The sequence below is a fragment of the Branchiostoma belcheri genome, unplaced genomic scaffold (genome assembly GCF_001625305.1).
Source record: "Branchiostoma belcheri isolate BF01 breed outbred unplaced genomic scaffold, Haploidv18h27 scaffold1, whole genome shotgun sequence".
In the NCBI taxonomy this organism is placed as follows: Eukaryota; Metazoa; Chordata; class Leptocardii; order Amphioxiformes; family Branchiostomatidae; genus Branchiostoma; species Branchiostoma belcheri.
In genome coordinates this window covers 9,642,452-9,660,002 of record NW_017802379.1, presented here as the reverse complement: position 1 = coordinate 9,660,002, position 17,551 = coordinate 9,642,452, and the positions used below count along the sequence as shown (strand labels likewise).

General features: G+C 41.9%; 1 protein-coding gene across 2 annotated transcripts in view; it reads right to left on the bottom strand.

Annotated features, from left to right (window-relative positions):
* Window positions 1-1,254: 1,254 nt before the first annotated feature.
* LOC109478647 (mediator of RNA polymerase II transcription subunit 15-like) overlaps window positions 1,255-17,551 on the bottom strand; it is a 46,894-nt gene continuing 30,597 nt past the window's right edge. The window contains exons 3-18 of one of the 2 annotated variants that reach the window (XM_019780346.1): window positions 16,586-16,637; window positions 16,400-16,444; window positions 15,759-16,100; window positions 14,646-14,902; window positions 14,133-14,336; window positions 13,393-13,643; window positions 12,199-12,332; window positions 11,303-11,440; window positions 10,445-10,474; window positions 9,559-9,622; window positions 7,004-7,070; window positions 6,031-6,218; window positions 4,924-5,090; window positions 4,122-4,220; window positions 3,393-3,490; window positions 1,255-1,810 (exon numbers count right to left, since the gene is read on the bottom strand). In XM_019780346.1, the coding sequence (XP_019635905.1) occupies window positions 1,760-1,810; window positions 3,393-3,490; window positions 4,122-4,220; window positions 4,924-5,090; window positions 6,031-6,218; window positions 7,004-7,070; window positions 9,559-9,622; window positions 10,445-10,474; window positions 11,303-11,440; window positions 12,199-12,332; window positions 13,393-13,643; window positions 14,133-14,336; window positions 14,646-14,902; window positions 15,759-16,100; window positions 16,400-16,444; window positions 16,586-16,637 (2,187 nt within the window). In that variant the 3' untranslated portion in view covers window positions 1,255-1,759. The remainder of the gene's footprint in view (window positions 1,811-3,392; window positions 3,491-4,121; window positions 4,221-4,923; window positions 5,091-6,030; window positions 6,219-7,003; window positions 7,071-9,558; window positions 9,623-10,444; window positions 10,475-11,302; window positions 11,441-12,198; window positions 12,333-13,392; window positions 13,644-14,132; window positions 14,337-14,645; window positions 14,903-15,758; window positions 16,101-16,399; window positions 16,445-16,585; window positions 16,638-17,551) is intronic. The other variant, XM_019780434.1, reaches the window with a different exon arrangement.

The window sequence follows — 17,551 nt, the reverse complement described above, 5'->3', positions numbered from 1 at the left end:
ACATTGATAGTTGAGTATGGTGTAGGTTAAGGACAATATATAAATGATGCTTAAAAAGCATATAAGTCCCTCATCTTACATTGTGAGAAGCCATGGATTTTTACACTAGTTCTTACTTCCTGGACAGAAGTATTGTTTTGGGGGCACTGGTTCTGGTAGAGTTTTTACGTTTCTTGCCGGCCCTGAGCTGCAAGGATTGGATGGAGTGGGTGGAGATTGGGTTTAGGTTGATTGACAGGGTTGTGACTTGGTATTCCCTGGGTAGTAAATATAGAATACATCACGGGGTATCCCGTATCGCCCGAGGTATCGGCCCGACCGCGGGTCGGATCGCCCAACGGCCGCAGCGTTCGATAACGGGTTCCGGACCGGGCCGTACCGTAAAGTACGGCCCGGTCTGGAACCCGTTATCGAACGTTATCGCAGCCTGGGTATGATATAAGATGTGGTATGAGGTCACCAGGAATGTGAACTGTCTAATAATGATATGAAACATAAACCATGGAGCAAGTTACCTCAAACAATTAAATGAATAATAATGCATTCTATGACGTAATTCAGTTGGGTATTTCCCCATGATCATACAGACAAACAATACAGTTCCAACACATATGTGTACAAACATTTGCCAAAGGTCTCTGATTTCTTGTTACAAATGTATACCATAGCATTTTTGCATGCGCCGAAATGCCATGATACGAGACAAACATTCGGCATAACAATGGAACCATGGGCCATTCTGCCAGCCAGATTTGCCATTTTACTAGCTGTCTCTAGATGGCGTTGTTGATACGTGAACCTGATGCTATTTTGCCACATGTCGCTAGATGTCACTGTTCATTATATGTATATGTATAATGTGTAAACCAGCAAATTGAGAAGATTTTAAGACATTTTAGGAAGGATAGTGGTGTGTGTTTTTGGTAGACACCTCGTGGAGACTTAAACCGATGTCAGTTTCTGTGCATGTACAAAAGTGACGCATTGTAGGTAACATATCAAAGGTGGCTCTGAGACACAAACAATGTGTTTATGAGACTTCGCCTTTGAACATGCAGAGTTTCAAAATGGTGAACTGGTTATTCTTGTGAAAATTATGATTTCCACAGTTACCCAATTTTACACACCATACATGATCCTTCCCAGTCCATCCCTTTGAAATAATTATCACAGATTAAACTTCAACATATCATATTCAAGCACATGTCTATTCATTGTAATCAGAAAAACTTATTTAAACTTACTTAAACGTAATCAATACATAACTTAGTGCATTTCATTACATATACAATGATACATGGCAAGATTATGTATTTAAAGACAGTCAAGATAACCACAGATTTCACTGAAAAATTTCAAAATGTATATATCATTGCACAGACAATGCACCACATTCCAACAAACACAAAAAGACACTGTATTTCTTTTGATTCTTGAGAAAGTATACTGTAAATCACTTGATGGTCGCACTGGCAAAAGTTAACAGTCTGAGAAAAATGGACATCTTTGTGGAACTACATTTTCTGGGTGGTGGCAGGTGCAGCAAAAAGAAAGTCAGCGAATTATTTGTTCACAGTAATGGTAAGTTCTCGGCACAGAAGTGACCACAAAAACCGTGAATATAGATTCTGTCGTACCATCCGGATAAAATTGTGAGTCCTCTCAACTCAATTTATTTGCAGCTCCGTTGTTTGTACACAGGGGGTGTTTCTGCACTGCTCTTTGGATGTATTGCTGGTTGAAAATCTCTGTTGACTGATCAAGTAGTGATAGCAACTGCCTCCTTACATGCTTGTCTAACACTCATCTCCTGTAGAAAAAAAAAGAACAAGAAATGTAAGACCAGAAAAAACACTCCACCAGGCAGTTAGGCCACACCAAGTAAATTTCATGGATGACGTCCTTTGGGTACCCTGTATCTAATGCGAGAGGGCGGAAAAAAAACAAGAAGGGCCCTAAAAAACAAGATGCCTAGATTAGAAATATACTACACGACAAATGTTAGGACACAAATTGAATGAGGTGACACAGATCAACAACCAAGAAGTCTTTTATTCATCATCAAAACAGCAATAAATCAGGTGGAACAGCAGTTGTCCTGTCCTGTTTCTTTCATCACATTTTTGCAGGCCTGCAGAAACAAAGCATGTGCTCTTTACCCATTTCGCGTTACGGGTTTCACGTCAATCTGACGATTTGCGGCACTGTCGTGACTCTTTGGTCATAGTTACAGGAAGCGGAATTTCTTGTATTTTTTTCTAGGAACAGGCCAAAATCAATGCGCGCGCGGATGTCATCCATAAAATTTACTTGGTGTGGCCTTAGCAAAAAAACAAACAACAACACTAGAGAGGCCGACATTTGCTTGGGAGCAAATACAGCATATTTCAGTCCATCTCCCTCCCACGCAAAAGTGGACTATTCCAAACTTACGCCAGTGTAAAACTGGCAAAGATTCTCAATTAAATGAATTATATAGTAGCGATGTAATTGAGAACAAAGATACAACAACAAGCACATTGAATCTCGAAAGCTTTACTAATCTTCTTACAGGTATGCAAATACTAACAATGATGAGATTTGATACATTTTGAAGGTCTTAGGCACATAAAATTGAATGTGTGGGTCATTACGCACGACTTACGTGCAATGTGACCTCAGGTAACCCGCAATGGAACACCTGTTCCATGGCCAACGGCAGATAGAACGTGCCATTCTTTAGATAGAACATGGAACGGGTATAGCACTTTTGGCCCTTTTTTTGCTGAAAATAGCCATTAAAGTCCCCCAAATGAGTCATTTGGAAGTGGTGTATGCCAAATATGTGACTGTTGTTCTGTAGACACATGTTCAAGGTACCCTTATACCGAATTTCAGATCATTTGGTTGTAAAACCAGGGCTCAGGAGCCAAAAATCCATTTTTTGGCGAAAAATGCCCCAAAAAACCTTCATAAAAATATTTTGAAGGCATGTATCAAAAAAATGAAAAAAACGCCTGGGGGTATTGGCCCACTCTACCTCCATGCCAAATTTCAAGTCATTTGGCTGAATGATGGCGGAGTTGAATCCCTCTGACTGTGTGGCAGGAGGAGGAGAAGGAGGAGAAGAAACATCAGAGAACACAATATATTTCATCCATACCATGGTATGGACTGAAATATAAAAAAACAATATTCACTACCGGTAGCGTGCATAGTACAGTGGCTAGTCACCCTGCCTCTGGACCAAGTGGTCATAAGTTTGAATCCCGGCAAAGTCGCTCAACCAACATGAATGATACTGGAATGCGTTGAATACCTCAGGGTTGAACATTTAAGCCATGGGACACTGTTTGTTGCACTAAATTTACTGTTGAAAAGAGCTTACTAGGGGAATTTGACATAAAACTCACCCATGCCCCCAACAGTTGTGTGAGTGAATGTTGGTCAGGCAGTTTTAATAACCTCAGATCCAGGGACTTCTTCACTGTCTGCAGAAATGATGTGGAGTCTGGAAAGGAAGAGAGGTATATAATTTTATATAGATATGTGATAAATTGCAGCAATTGCAAATGTAGAAAGTCACATATTTGAACATATTCACATGTTCTTTGGGGTTTTTCTCCGGATTCAAGTCCAGAGGTTTAGGTTCAGTTCCGGACTTGCAAGTCCGGACCTAAACCCATGACGTATACAAAATTGCATGTTGGCAACCTTGCAATGTTGTCTGGGTGAAACTTTGGCCACATAACATGGAGGCCGGTACTTGACGATGCCCGATGGCAATGTTTTCGTCATTTTGCAGCAAAGATTTTGCAATGTATGGATGGTTTTAGGTGGTTTGGAAAGAAAAGGGGTATGTGAAATGGTCTTTTATGGTAATAAGTCCGGACTCGGTTCTTGACTTTTAGTTTTTTTTGGACTTGAACCTAAACATTCTTACAAGTCCGGATCCAAGTCTAGTGAACCGGTATGCATCACTACTTCAAACAAATATATTTTTGTGTAAACTTAAACAAAAGTGGTCTACCTTCACCTTTGACCTCATGCATGCACAGTTCAAATCTGCTTGTTGTAACTGTTTTTGACAATGCTATTGACATGTTCAGCACTTAATTCCCTCGACCAAGGAACAGGCTTACCATAGTCATGTGACTCTGCAGTGCATTGTGGGCTTTCCTCTGGGTACTGCTCAGGCACAACCACGAAGATGGGAGGCACACTGGGAAGGGACCTGTCGTCTGGGGGTGCGGGAAGATATTATATTAACAATCATTTTCAGACCAACTTTAATATCCTGTTATTCTGCTTTTCCTCTGCAAATAAGGGTCGTGTGGCGTAGCGGCAGACTGCTCAACTCAGAACCAAGAGGTCCCGGGTTTGAGTCCTGACATGCCACTGATCTTGTGCCCTTGGGAAAGGCACTTTACATGACTTTCCCCACTTAACTCAAGCAAAAATAAGTATTGTCTGTCCTGTATTCGTTTCTATGTGCGGGAAACAACACCAGAAACAGCTGCCTCTGTTCCACGTGTATTGCACTGTTGCAATTTCAATAAAATAAAATAAAATAATAGTTTTATGTCCAGGCTACCTGTGCATCATACTAAAATCTAATCAAACAAGGGAATCAGAATCTGACATTAAACAAGAGATCAGAGATTTCGGACTTCCGGAAAGTGTTTGAGGGTTTTTGTGACCTTCGAGTTCGCAGACCCCGGAGCATGTTTTGGGTTCTTGCGTATGTATTGCAACTATGGCCTTTTTAGCTCAAATTTTCAAAAGCTCCGCACCAAGGAAGAGAGCACATCCCCCCTTCCACCCCATCCCCCCTCTCGGTCGCTTCACTCCCTTGACATGCGGCCAGTGCCACTGTGCTAAAATTAAATCCTAGCTAGAACCCCACAGCCCCTTTCGTATCACGAGAAGAAAAGTTGTTCTCACCCAGTTTACAGACCAGGTGGACGGAGGTGCTACTGTTGTTCTGGGTGGGGTCCAGGCTGACCTTGAACTTCTGGTCCAGCTTGGCCACCTCCCCCTGCAGGATGTTGGGAATGCTGCACTCCTGACGGGGGATGGTTCTCTGTCGTTTGGGCGGGGGACCTGGGAAACTGCAGGGGGGGAGGACAACAGGGTGGGTAAGCACTGGCCAGGGGTAAATGGACCTAAACCATTATTACATCACAGTTTGTTTACCGCAATGAATGCCGGTCAATCGACATTTATATTGTACAGGGGTGCGTAGCGCGGTGTGTGTTTGTGTAGCGTTAGACTTAATATAAGGCCTTTATACAGTACTACTTTCGTCTAATGTCACAACTAAATCACCCATTACGGCATATTATGCTGTGTCAACAAGACTAGATGCAGCAAAAATCAACCACACCTGTGAAAACTTGAAATGTTCTTTATTCTTTAACTGACTGTTCTAGAATGTTCTTTAGAACAGGTAAACAAACTGTGATGTAATAATGGTATAGGTCCATTGGAGACTATACAAATGGTAGTACATTTGTACATGTACAAAAAAAATATTAGTTTTCAACACAGGTTGGATCTCACTCATTACCCCTGTGTGTGGAGGCTATATTTTTAGTGTGTTTGTTTGTTTGCTTGCTTGTGTGTCTGCAGTTATTTGAATACAGTAGTGTCACAGAAAGTGAGGGGGATTGGTGCAACTGCAGACTGACAGGAAGGTCAAATTGGAGGTCAAAACAGTCTCCATGCAGGCTGAGAGGAAGTGAGGTCAAAACAGTCTCAGCGCATCAAAACGATCATTTACTTTGAAAGTTACTAAGTTTCCTGAACCAACCAAGGATTGAGGTGTTCAAAAACTTGTCTTTTCCTAGAACTACTGTAGAGTGGAACTCGCCACCACCAAGTACAGTAGGGGCATAATCACTGTATAGCCTCAAACAATGTTGAGAGATGGATGTACAAACGTAGGTGTATTTTGGTGTAATATAGCTGTTCTGCTTGCCTGCAAAGATGGTATTTTACAATGAAGGGCGGTTTTACAGGCTGTACAGATACAGAGATTGGGGTCCTTACCAGATAGGTGGCCCATGCAGCGCGGTCAGTGCCGGTCCAAACGTCCTCTTCAGGGTGTGGTTGAGCATGGGGGAGCCCAGCTGGCTGGCCACAGCGTCCAGCAGGGGCTGGCACATGTGCTGCTGAGACTTGGGCAGGGGAGCCGGGGTGGTGGTGGTGGTGGTGCTGGTGCTACTCGTCGTGTGGCTCTGTAGCATTCAAGGCAATTAAACATATGAAGTACAGTTAAACCTGCCAAGGTGACCGCCTCTTCAAGCAGGCCCCCTGTCCACGGTGACCGCTTTTTCTCGGTCCCAAAATTTTTCCCCATTGACACAAGCATTAAGCGACCTGTCCAAGGTGACCACCTGGCCAACAGGACCACGACCACCCTGAGTTGGGTCTGCTCAAGGCCTGATACCTGCCCATGGTGACCACATCATTTTGGATCATGTTCATTATTGACACTAGTAACTAATGAGAAATCATGGAGAAACCAGCCAGTTTGCCTCGACTGCTAGATGATGTTTTTGTACGACATAAATTGTTCATGTGCCACTCTCCCCACATGCATTTACAGCATTTGACATTAGAACATCTTGACTTAGAAACCTCTTCAAGGAGACCACCTGTCCAAGGTGACCACTTTTCTTTGGTCCCCTGGGTGGCCGGCTTGGATAGGTTTGACTGTGTATTTATCAACATAAACTTATCAACATTTACCACATTTGTGGAAGGATTGACATAACAGGTGACTATCACCTCTTCAAGATGTCAAACCTGAGACCAGGCTGTAAGGTTTGAACCATTCACACTGGAAACAACCCTACTCTGTTTTTGTGGTGGGATCTTTAATGTGCTTGAAGTGTGGCTCTTCTTAAACACGCGACCTCCTGCTTTACTTCTCTTTTTTCATAATACACTTCTAAAGCTAGCGGGGCATAGTCATGTACGTGTCTCATAAATGAAAAAGAAAATGATCAGAGAAAGTTACCATCTTCATTTGTAGCTCCAACTTTTCCAGTACTTGTTCACACTTCAGCAATGTTTGATATTGGAGTCTGTAACAAACACGATAGATATACATGTATTAATGTAACACAAAGACTCAACTCCTGGTTCCTGCAGATGATTAAAAGGCTCACAAAACTCACATTTTACTCTGAGGCCACACCAATTTAATTTCTTGGTTAACGGATTCGCCGCTTCATTTTTTTCTGATTTGCAAATAAAAATAAAAATTCAGAATCAGCTGCAAGATGCTCATATTTTGCCCTGCACAGTTGAAAACAGTCCTTTTCTTGCTACTTGTTACAGTCATCCCATATTTCAATGCAATGGTATCATTAAAAGTTCAAAATTCATTGTTTAAATTTTGAACCAGCCTGGTGTGTTGACTTCATGGCTCCTATCGTAACCATTTTGGACAATAATAGGATGCCTAGGCCTGTTTTTATTTTTTATTTTTTTCTTCGCCCGCCCGCCCACCCGCCCGCTCCATTATTTTTCTAGAAAAATCCGTTAAACAAGAAATTAAATTGGTATGGCCTGAGCAACCTAGCCTGGGTACCATCCCCAGTAGTATATTCGCAAACTCTATAACTGGGTCTGGACTTGCACACATATAAAACGATTGGTCATGACGTCACGTAATGAGCTAGCCCGAGCAGCGGGGCTTCATTTGATTGGCTGAGCCTCAGAGGCGACGGCCAATGGCGCACCTGCATTATTCAAGTGATGTTTGTTGTTTTGTAAACACAGATCTTCGCGCGAGTGTTCCTTTTCTCGGTGCGTTCTTTTTTTTTACCGGTAGGACGCCTAAAACATCACGAACGAAATTATTCAATGCATCTTTTTGCTCATTTTTGAGCGACGATATTCCGTCTAAATCGTCCAAAACGGACGTGATTGCAATGTCAACATCAACCTCCGTGAGCTGAGCGGCTTGTGCGTCAGCCATGTTGATGATTTATCGCGGAAAGACTGACTACGGCTATATCATGTGCGCTTTAGCGTTCGGTTCTCCGTCGGACATGTTGATGATAAGGCGTTCGGACGTTCGAACGGACGCTAACGTCGCCGTTCGGACATCCGAACAGCCCTTACCTAATATGTACACACCCAAAAAAGGGCTTAGACGAGTAGGACCAATCAGCGCGCTCGTTCAAAATCTGAACGAATATTTAGACTCCAGACGCTACATATGTGTGCAAGTCCAGACCCAGTTATAGAGTTTGCGAATATACTACTGGGGATGGTACCCAGGCTATGAGCAACCATTTTTCCCTCAGCAACTATTTTTTCAAATCCTATCAAATGGCTAAAATAATATCAAACACTATAGTCATCTCTCCCTGCATTGAAATAGTCATGTTAACATGTATCATCAGAACATTTTTTTCATCTGATTTGAAAAAATGTTCTTACAAAGTCAAATTCTACTCTTTGAGGCAACAGACTTTTGTGTGCTTCAATTGGTGTCATGCATAATTATTCCCATGCTTAGTGTGTTCATGGCATGAAAGAGTGTCATGTGCATTCTATTACGTTATTACTTTAGAATGTACCTGTAGTTCCTGTTCACTATATATTAAATAGAATAGCATCAATATTTAACTCAATACGCATTGTGTATAGTACTGCTTACTAACTTGCCATACACTTCATGTTATATTGTTTACCCTAAACAAAGCCTGACCCTTTGCCAAACCGGGAACTATAAATACATGTACCAAGTTAGAGGTTGCAATACTTGTATGTAAACAGATCAATGACAATACATGTAGAAACATTATGTAAGTCTAACTCAAAATGCAATCCACAGTCTTATTAGGTGGGCATCAACTGTAGTACATGTAATAAGTACAGAATTTTAATGCATAAATCTACAATTTATACTATCATAACTAAACTACATTTCACAACATGCTTCATGTACTGTAACAGCAAGGCTTGAAATTCATATTTGTAAGTAGATGAAAAGAATAAGATGCATACTAGAATACTTTTAATACTTTACATATATTATATAAACCTACAAAAATATCTGGAGGAAAAAAATTGGGTGCACTATTAAAGGTGTACACATACATGCATCCAGTATTTCCAGCCCTGTAACATTATGCCAGCTATTTTAGTCTGTATTGTTTACTCCATTCTATTAGATGATTGGGCCACACCAATTGAATTTGTTGTTTCTCGGATTTTTTCAGGAAAAATATGAAGCGACAGGGCAAAAAAGAAAAAAAAACAGGCCAAGGCACCCCATGATAGCTGGAAATGTTATGATATAAGCCATGAGGTCAAAATACCAGGCTGGTTAAATTATAATTAAAACAATAGATTTTGAACTTTTAATGAAAGTTGAAAAGGATTTTCTTCAACTGTTGGGGCCAAAATATGTCTTTCATTGAGCCTTTTGCATTTGATTTAGAATGTAAAAAAAAAATTTTTTTTTTTTGCAAATCAGAAAAAAAATGGACAGGACAAATCTGAGAAACAACAAATTGAATTGGTGTGGCCTTGGGAACAAAAAAAAAAATATCTCACCGTTTTTTCTGGTCAGTGAGAATTTCTAACAAGTTCTTCATCTTGCTGAGGTCCTTCTTGTGCTCTGTAGGAATAAAACAAATCCTCATCATGTTTGACCTTGACATCCAATGACCTTAGTGGTCAGCCTCCCGAACTTGAAGCCTGTGGCCTTGCTGCTGTAAGGTGAGCTGGAGGTCATGGTTTAAAATTAAAGGCATCCAATGCGATTTCAGGGCAGCAAAACTGGACATATTCTGAATAAGGCAAACTGTATGATATTGACACATACTGCTTCACATTAGCACATTTCAATCAGTATTTCATACTTTGGGTATTTAAAATGCAGAAACAAGCCCTGAGATGAGTCCTTTATTTTAAGGATTGTACCATAAAATTCAGCCAAGGGCCCTTCCAGTAACCATTTTCTGTCAGAATTTTGGGAATTTTTGCTCCATATGGGTCAATACACATTGGGATAGTGTGATTTCAACTTCAAGTTAGTATGTACATGTAGATAAGTGACTACAATATTGGCTTTGAACAATCGGGTTTCCAAGCCCTAAAAACTGCACTGGATGCCTTTAATAGAAGATTATTTTTGCAGAACCCTCATTATTTTCATGTTAGAAGGGAAACCAGATGTTTTCATACCGTTTTAAGTTTGCAGTTGAAACAATTTTGTAGTACAAAAAATAATGGTGATGATATTTTGACCAGAGAAAGGGTGCACTTTATTTATAGCGAGCATAAACAACTTTTTTTTTACAAGCCAATGATTTTCTCCTTAATTTTCTTAAAAATCATGACTGGAATGATATCAGACACTTGGATGTGCCATGCACATACATTCAGTTTCTTAAGCTTTTTAAACGCAGAGCCTAGCACAATAGATGTATAATTTTACCTGTAGACGGGGCTTGGCCATCCGTGCTGGCTGTGTTTTGAGAAAAGAATAGGTGAAGAAAACATAATCATATCACAACACTCCAGCAACAGCGGAGTGCATTTGGACGGCCTTGTTTGGCGCAGAAAGGCAGCATAAGACTGTGACATGAATTTGAATCCAATAACAGTTGAACTGCCACATGGTCACTGAGCTCTGTTTCCAATTTCATACGATACATTTTTGTGCAAAAAATATGCCTGACTCTCTAGTGATTTTTCAGTTTGTCAATATATGGAGATATAAACAAATATGGCCAAATGCTCATTGGCTGAGTGACTGTGACTTTGAGAACTAAGCGAGTGTACTTAACCTTCTCTCTGCTGAAGGAGCCTTTTGGTACTAAATTTGTGTTAGTTGTGGGGTTAGGCCACATCAATTTAATTTCTTGGTTAACGGATTTTCCTAGAAAAATGATGGAGTGGGTGGGCGAAAAAATAAAAAATAAAAACAGGCCTAGGCATCCTAAATGTATTATGGCCCAAAATGGTATCATAGGAGCCATGAAGTCAACACACCAGGCTGGTTCAAAAGTCAAACAGTGAATTTTGAACTTTTAATGATACCACTGCATTGAAAGATGGAATAACTGTAACAACTAGGAAGAAAAGGACTGTTTTCAACTGTTCTGAGCAAAATATGAGCATTTTGCAGTTGATTCTGAAATTTTTTTTTTACAAATCAGAAAAGAATGAAGCGGGCGAATCCGTTAACCAAGAAAATAGATTGGCGTGGCCTTAGGCAGCAGGGAGAAGGTTAAAGAAGAGCAGTAAGACATTACAATAAGGAGAATGTTTCATCTTGACAGGATTCTCTCACCGTCAGTGTTGCTGACTCTCTTGATCATTCTCTGCAGAGGGTCGATGTATTTAGACAGCTGTTTCCACTTCTCCAGGTACGCCTGTTCTTCTGTGGCGTTACGAGGGCTGGGCGCCATCCCTACAGACCCAGGGTTACCTAAAGCAAGTGTCTCATCAGTTTTAGCGCGGTCACATTTGTTGTAGGACTGGTTATTGTATGATTTTCATATCGCACAATTTTTAAGCAGCCTGTGTCAGTACCAACCACTGACAAGGATCTAACATCTGTGTCCATACATGTTTGTAATATCACCAGGGTCCATAATATCGCCACCTTGAGAAACAGTGTGCGTAAAGATATTTTTACTACAACATACTTTTGGTATGCACTCCTTCACACATCAAATGTGCATACCTAGGGTATGTTTCAGTAAAATATCTTTAAGCACATTTCTCAAGGTGGCAATATTATGGACCCTGGTGATATTATGGACACGGATGTTACATGTATGACAGCCTTCTTGTTAACAAGTCAGCTGAATTTTGTACGATTATCCCAAGAATTCCCTCACTTTGACATTGTACAGTCTCTAAACAAGCAAACTAATCTCTTCAACAAGCTAAATTTGATACTTCTATGGAACAGTAAATTGCCCCCTGAACAAAGTCTACCAACATTTCTTCAACTCGTTACTCAAATGAATTTTGCAAAAAGGGCTGATTTATACATTATATTCAGCTTTGAAGACTGGACTTGGCTAACATTTCAAAAAGAAAAAAAACATTTCTGTCATTAATGAAATTGTATATCTCCACTACATGTACTTCCTACACGTATACAGCCCATTAGCAAGCCTATTTTGTTTCAAGTAGAAATAATGCTGCCAGCCAGCGGCTGAAGGTCTGACTTCTCACCAGGTGTATTGAGTGAGACAGGAGACTGGACCCCGGCGGGCGTGCGAGCAGTTGTGCTGGCTGGGGAGGGGGCCATGCTGGGCTGGGGGGAGGGGCTGGGCAGCATGGTGGCTGGAGACGCAGCAGACTGAGAACTGCAGGAACAAGGGGAAATTTACACTTTCATGTAGTTTAATTTCTGGTCTCTATGAGGCCATGCTGATTTGATTATGGATGACATCCGTTCGCGCATGAATTTTTTGCCCTTTCAAAAAGAAGTTTGCTGTGAAACAAAAACAGTTGCAAAATAAGCAAATATATACCATAAGTTGCACAAAAAAATATTGGAAAACAATATCAATGTTACAGTTACTGTAGTAGAATGCCAAAATCAAATGAAAAAGACAAAAATGTACAGAAATGAATTTGAAGAGAGGACTATTTGCCATACCATACTCTGTGTCATTTGTTCAACCCTCATGACCATGTAGATTTCAACTTTTGTTTTTTCCAAACTTTTTTTATTCGCACGCTCACATCAGTTTTGGGGTTCCCAGAGGATGTCATCCATATAATCAAATCAACATGGAACGATATACATGTATGTTAGTTGAGGACAGGCTACCATGGGTCCCTATGTGATCAACTCAGGTACATGTAGTTACCTCAATGGAAATTGAAGTATTGTTTTAGGTGCAATTGTGTGTTTATCTCTGCATGTGTGTGTGTTTCTGCATATTTGTCGCTGTTATAAAAAAGATTACATCCTCCGAGGCTCTGGCCTGGCTCAAGGCCTAGGTAGTCAATGGTACATAATGTAGTTAGTGACAATACGGAGGTGGTAACTCTGGAGGACGGCAACCAGGCTGCCAAAGCTCCACAACTCAAGAAATCATACGTACAGTGCCGATTCATAAATTCCGCAAAAGGCCAGCATGTGCCAGCTTGTCGTATATGTCGCTTTGTACTGTCGTAAATTCACAATACCAGCTTTGTATTCCTGTGGTTTAGTAGCATTTTTATTTCATGGCCAGAATTTTTTTTATTCGCACGCGCGTACTAGTTTGGGGGTCTTCAGAGGATCTCATCCACAATAAAATTAAATCGGTGTGGCCTTATGTAAGAAAAAAGTGGTGATGTTTGGTCCCCCTTGCAACTTGTTCTGGAACTGCAGGGGAGTTTTTGTTAAGATGATAAGTCAGGAATGTTATTTACCTTGACTGTGGTGTGTGTTGTCTCTGCACTGAGCCAGGTTGAGCAGGTGAAGCCACCTGTCTCTGCATGGAGCCAGGCTGGGCCGGGGAGGCCACCTGCCTCTGGATGGAGCCGGTCTGTGCAGGTGATGCCACCTGCCTGTGCATGGTGGTGGTCTGTGCAGGTGAAGCCACCTGTCTCTGCATTGAGCTAGTCTGTGCAGGGGAGGCCACCGGTCGCTGCATGGCACTACTCTGGGCTGGGGACGCCACCTGTGGGGAAAACGTAACCAGTTAAAACCAGATATCTGAGATTTCAAACCTCAGAGAAGTATCTATTACAGTTTTGGCATAACCAAAGAAATGATCTGACAGACTACAACAGGCCTAGGACAGAAACTCATGCAGGCTGAGAGGCTGGAAGAGCATAAATCTAACTTGTTGTGACAAGCCCTAAGTGGGTATCCCCAGTGATATGTACACAATATGCAAAACAATGTAGTATCTGTGTGTGTGGACCTTCCTGTCAATCTGTGGTTACAGAATGTCCCCATCCCTTCCTAACACTCTATACTGCATTCAAATACCTACAGACACACAGGCAAATACACACAAACATGCCTAAAACAAAACCTCCATGCCCGGAGGTAATTAGGGCTGTCAGGCAGTTACACATGTACTGTAGTTACATGTACCCATGTAACTTGTGCTTTTTTTATGAAACACCCCTTATGCATTTTTCTGCAATATGTCTAGCTGTACCTGTACAGAGCCTGGACTCTGGCCTTGTAGTTGCTGACTAGGAGACAGCAGTCCTCCGATCTTCTGCTGTCTCTGCAGCGAAGGTCTCTGGACCAGCATCTGCTGTTGCTGTGACTGCTGCTGCTGTTGTTGTTGTTGCTGCTGCTGCTGTTGTTGCTGTAACTGCTGCTGTTTCTGTTGCTGCAGCTGCTTCTGCTGCTGTAACTAAGGTGAACAGCATTTCTTTGCTTGTCAGCATGTTTGGTACAGACATTTCTTATTAAGAAATTATGGATTTCAGACCTCCAAGAATTGGTTTGGGTTTTTCTGAATGTACTGGAACTGTGGAGGGATTGTATGATGCAATGTGTATTATAACATCACTTCCTGAATTCCTCCATGTACCACCCACTTACTCCCACCGGGTGCATACTGGGTTACGTTCAGACTTGATCTTTCTGTCAATCAACACTAACCAAATATTCATTCATTCTCCCTGCACCTGTAACGATGTATTCATTAATTACTAATCACCTGTTGTAGCTGTTGTTGTTGTTGCTGCAGCTGCTGTTGTTGTAGCTGCTGCTGCTGTAATTGTTGCTGCATTAGATTTTGCTGCTGTTGTTGCTGCTGCTGTTGTTGCTGCTGTTGTTGTTGCTGTTGCTGCTGCTGCTGGTGTTGCTGCTGTTGTAACTGCTGCTGCTGCTGTAGTCGCTGCTGTATCTGTTGCTGCACCAGCTGTGCTCGAGTTTGCCCCTGGAACTGTTGCCTCTGCTGGGCCTGGAACTGGGCTAATTGGGGAAAAGGGAGGATGCTATTTCTGGTTGATTGCTTGAATGAAGCGTTGATTTGTTCATAATCAACAGCCAATGAAAATGCAGTCTGCTATGCATTAAATTAACTGCAGATGATATATTTCACTCTTAGTGTTCAACATACAACAAGAAATCAGAGATTTCAGGCTCCCGCAAAGTATTTTGTATTTTTGTGACATTCAAATTCACAGACCTCTTGGAAGTGATTTGGAAACAGTGTAGGGATGGTATGATGTAATTTTATTGGGTATTACACCACATCCTGAAGGCTCTTTTCAAATCGACGCATTTCAAGGAATCGAAAAACCAAATATGGATATTCTTAAGTTTTTTTGTAAAGATAATTGTCGTAATCTTCACCGAGCGGCCGAGTCCATTGTAAGCTATATGAGGCATGCACGGCACGAAAACGCAAATATCAAAGGCACACGCGACTGCAGAAACTTCATGTCAAAACAAAGTTTTCCTTTGTTTCATACACATATGGAGTCTAATTTTCAGTTCACATTTTTAGTAATGTAGCAATCGGAAAATTATCACAAGGCTCATTATAACGGCCGTAGCCCGAGGTGGGGTGGTGTTACGGCCGTGGTGCTTAGTGGGTTACGGCCAGCCGCGACCGCAATCGGCGGTGTTGACATGCCGGCCGGACTGGAATGGGGTGACTGCTGACCGCGTTGAACAGTGACCACTATAGACACGATTCTTACTGCTTACGTCAATGGGAAAAATTCAAGGGACCGGCAAAAACTGACCGCTATGGCCGAGTGACCACTATACAAAGGTGACCGCTAGTACAGGTTGGACTGTATCATTGAACCAGTTTCTGTACCTTGCTGCTGCTGCTGTTGCATTGTGGGAGCCATTCTAGCCTGGCCTCCGGGTTGTGGCGGCTGTGGGGGAAGAGGCTGCTGGGAAGTCTGGAAGGGCTGCTGAGACTGCTGAAATGCCTGCTGGGAATGCTGAAAGGGCTGCTGGGATTGCTGGAACTGCTGCGGAGGCGGCTGCTGCTGGAACTGAGGCTGCTGGGACATCTGCTGCTGCATGGCCTGCTGGGTAGACTGGGCCAGCTGACTCTGCAAAGCCAGCTGGGAAGGCTGCGACATCTGCATGGCCTGCTGGGAAGGTTGTCCCTGGGACAGGGAGGTGAGGTTCTGGAGTGCGTTCATTGGGTCTGGGGTAAGAGATAGAGGAACAACAATTAGTTATCAGTGCAGTGTATGACTGCTGTGGATTGATGCCTAGAAAATTTAATGTTTAATGTACTCAGTTCTTGAGTCGTGAAACTTTGGTAGCCTCGGTGCCATCCTCTAAAAGTTACTGCCGCCGTATTGTCGCTAACTAGGCCAGGCCAGAGCCTTGGAGGATGTGATCTCTCTCTCTTTTTTCAGAACAGGCGAAAATCAATGCGCGCGCAGATGTCATCCATAAAATTAAGTCGGTGTGGCCTTAATATGTTCAAACTTGTGTTACCTTGCTGAGGTCCTCCGCCTTGTCTCTGCTGGTCTTTCTTGGTTTCTGAGATGACATAATAAAAATTAATATACCTTCAATACTACAATACTCAATAACAAAGAATTGAATCTAAGAAAGAATATATGTGTCATTCACTCTCGACTAAATCTACACAAGAGTGAAGAGTTATAAATAGATACTCACGGCTGTCACGAACATGCAGGATGAGCCGTGCCACAAGTGCCAGGTACTCCTCCTGTAGGGACAGACACACGTCATCATTATTAAACCTACACCTACACCACACATGTACTAGTATGTACATATTATCAAACCTACACCTACACCAAAATGTACTAGTATGTACATATTATCAAACCTACACCTACACCACACATGTGGTGCTGTGTACCTAAACCCACATTTAGGTTCAGGTCCGGATTCAAGTCCAGAGGTTTAGGTTCAGTTCCACTCTGACTTGTAAGTCTGGACCTAAACCCATGGCATATACAAAATTGCATGTTGGCAACCTTGCAATGTTGTTTGGGCAAAACTTTGGCCTCATAACATGGAGGCCGACACTTCGCGATGCCCGATGGCAATGTTTTCTTCATTTTGCAGCAAAGATTTTGCAATCTATGGAAGGTTTTTGGTGGTTTGGAAAGAAAAGGGGTATGCAAAATGGTCTTTTTTGTAGTAAGTCTCTAATCAGCTCTTGACTTCTAAGTTTTTTTGGACTTGAATCTAAACATTTTTACAAGTCCGGAACCGGTCCAGCAAACCGGTACACAGCATCACACACATGTATGTACTACATATATGGACAAACCTTTGCTACAACGCAGTGTTCCCCCTGGCAAAAACAGATCACTGGCAAAACAATTCCAGTTCTTCTTCCCCTTTCGACCTCAAAATCATCTGAATAGAAAAACTATGACAATGGCCTGACATCTATAGGTCTGGGATGAAAACAATTAAGGCTTTTCTTACTAGATATTCAGATTTTCTTAAACACACCTAGATTTTAATACTAATGTGTCACCTTGCTTACTTTTCAATGTCTATCAGACACCTTCGTCAGATAGAGCTTCTGACTGGAGTTCTGCTTCTTGTAGATTGAAATGTGAGCAAGGTGAAAGAAGTACCGGTACTGATTGTATACTTTTATCA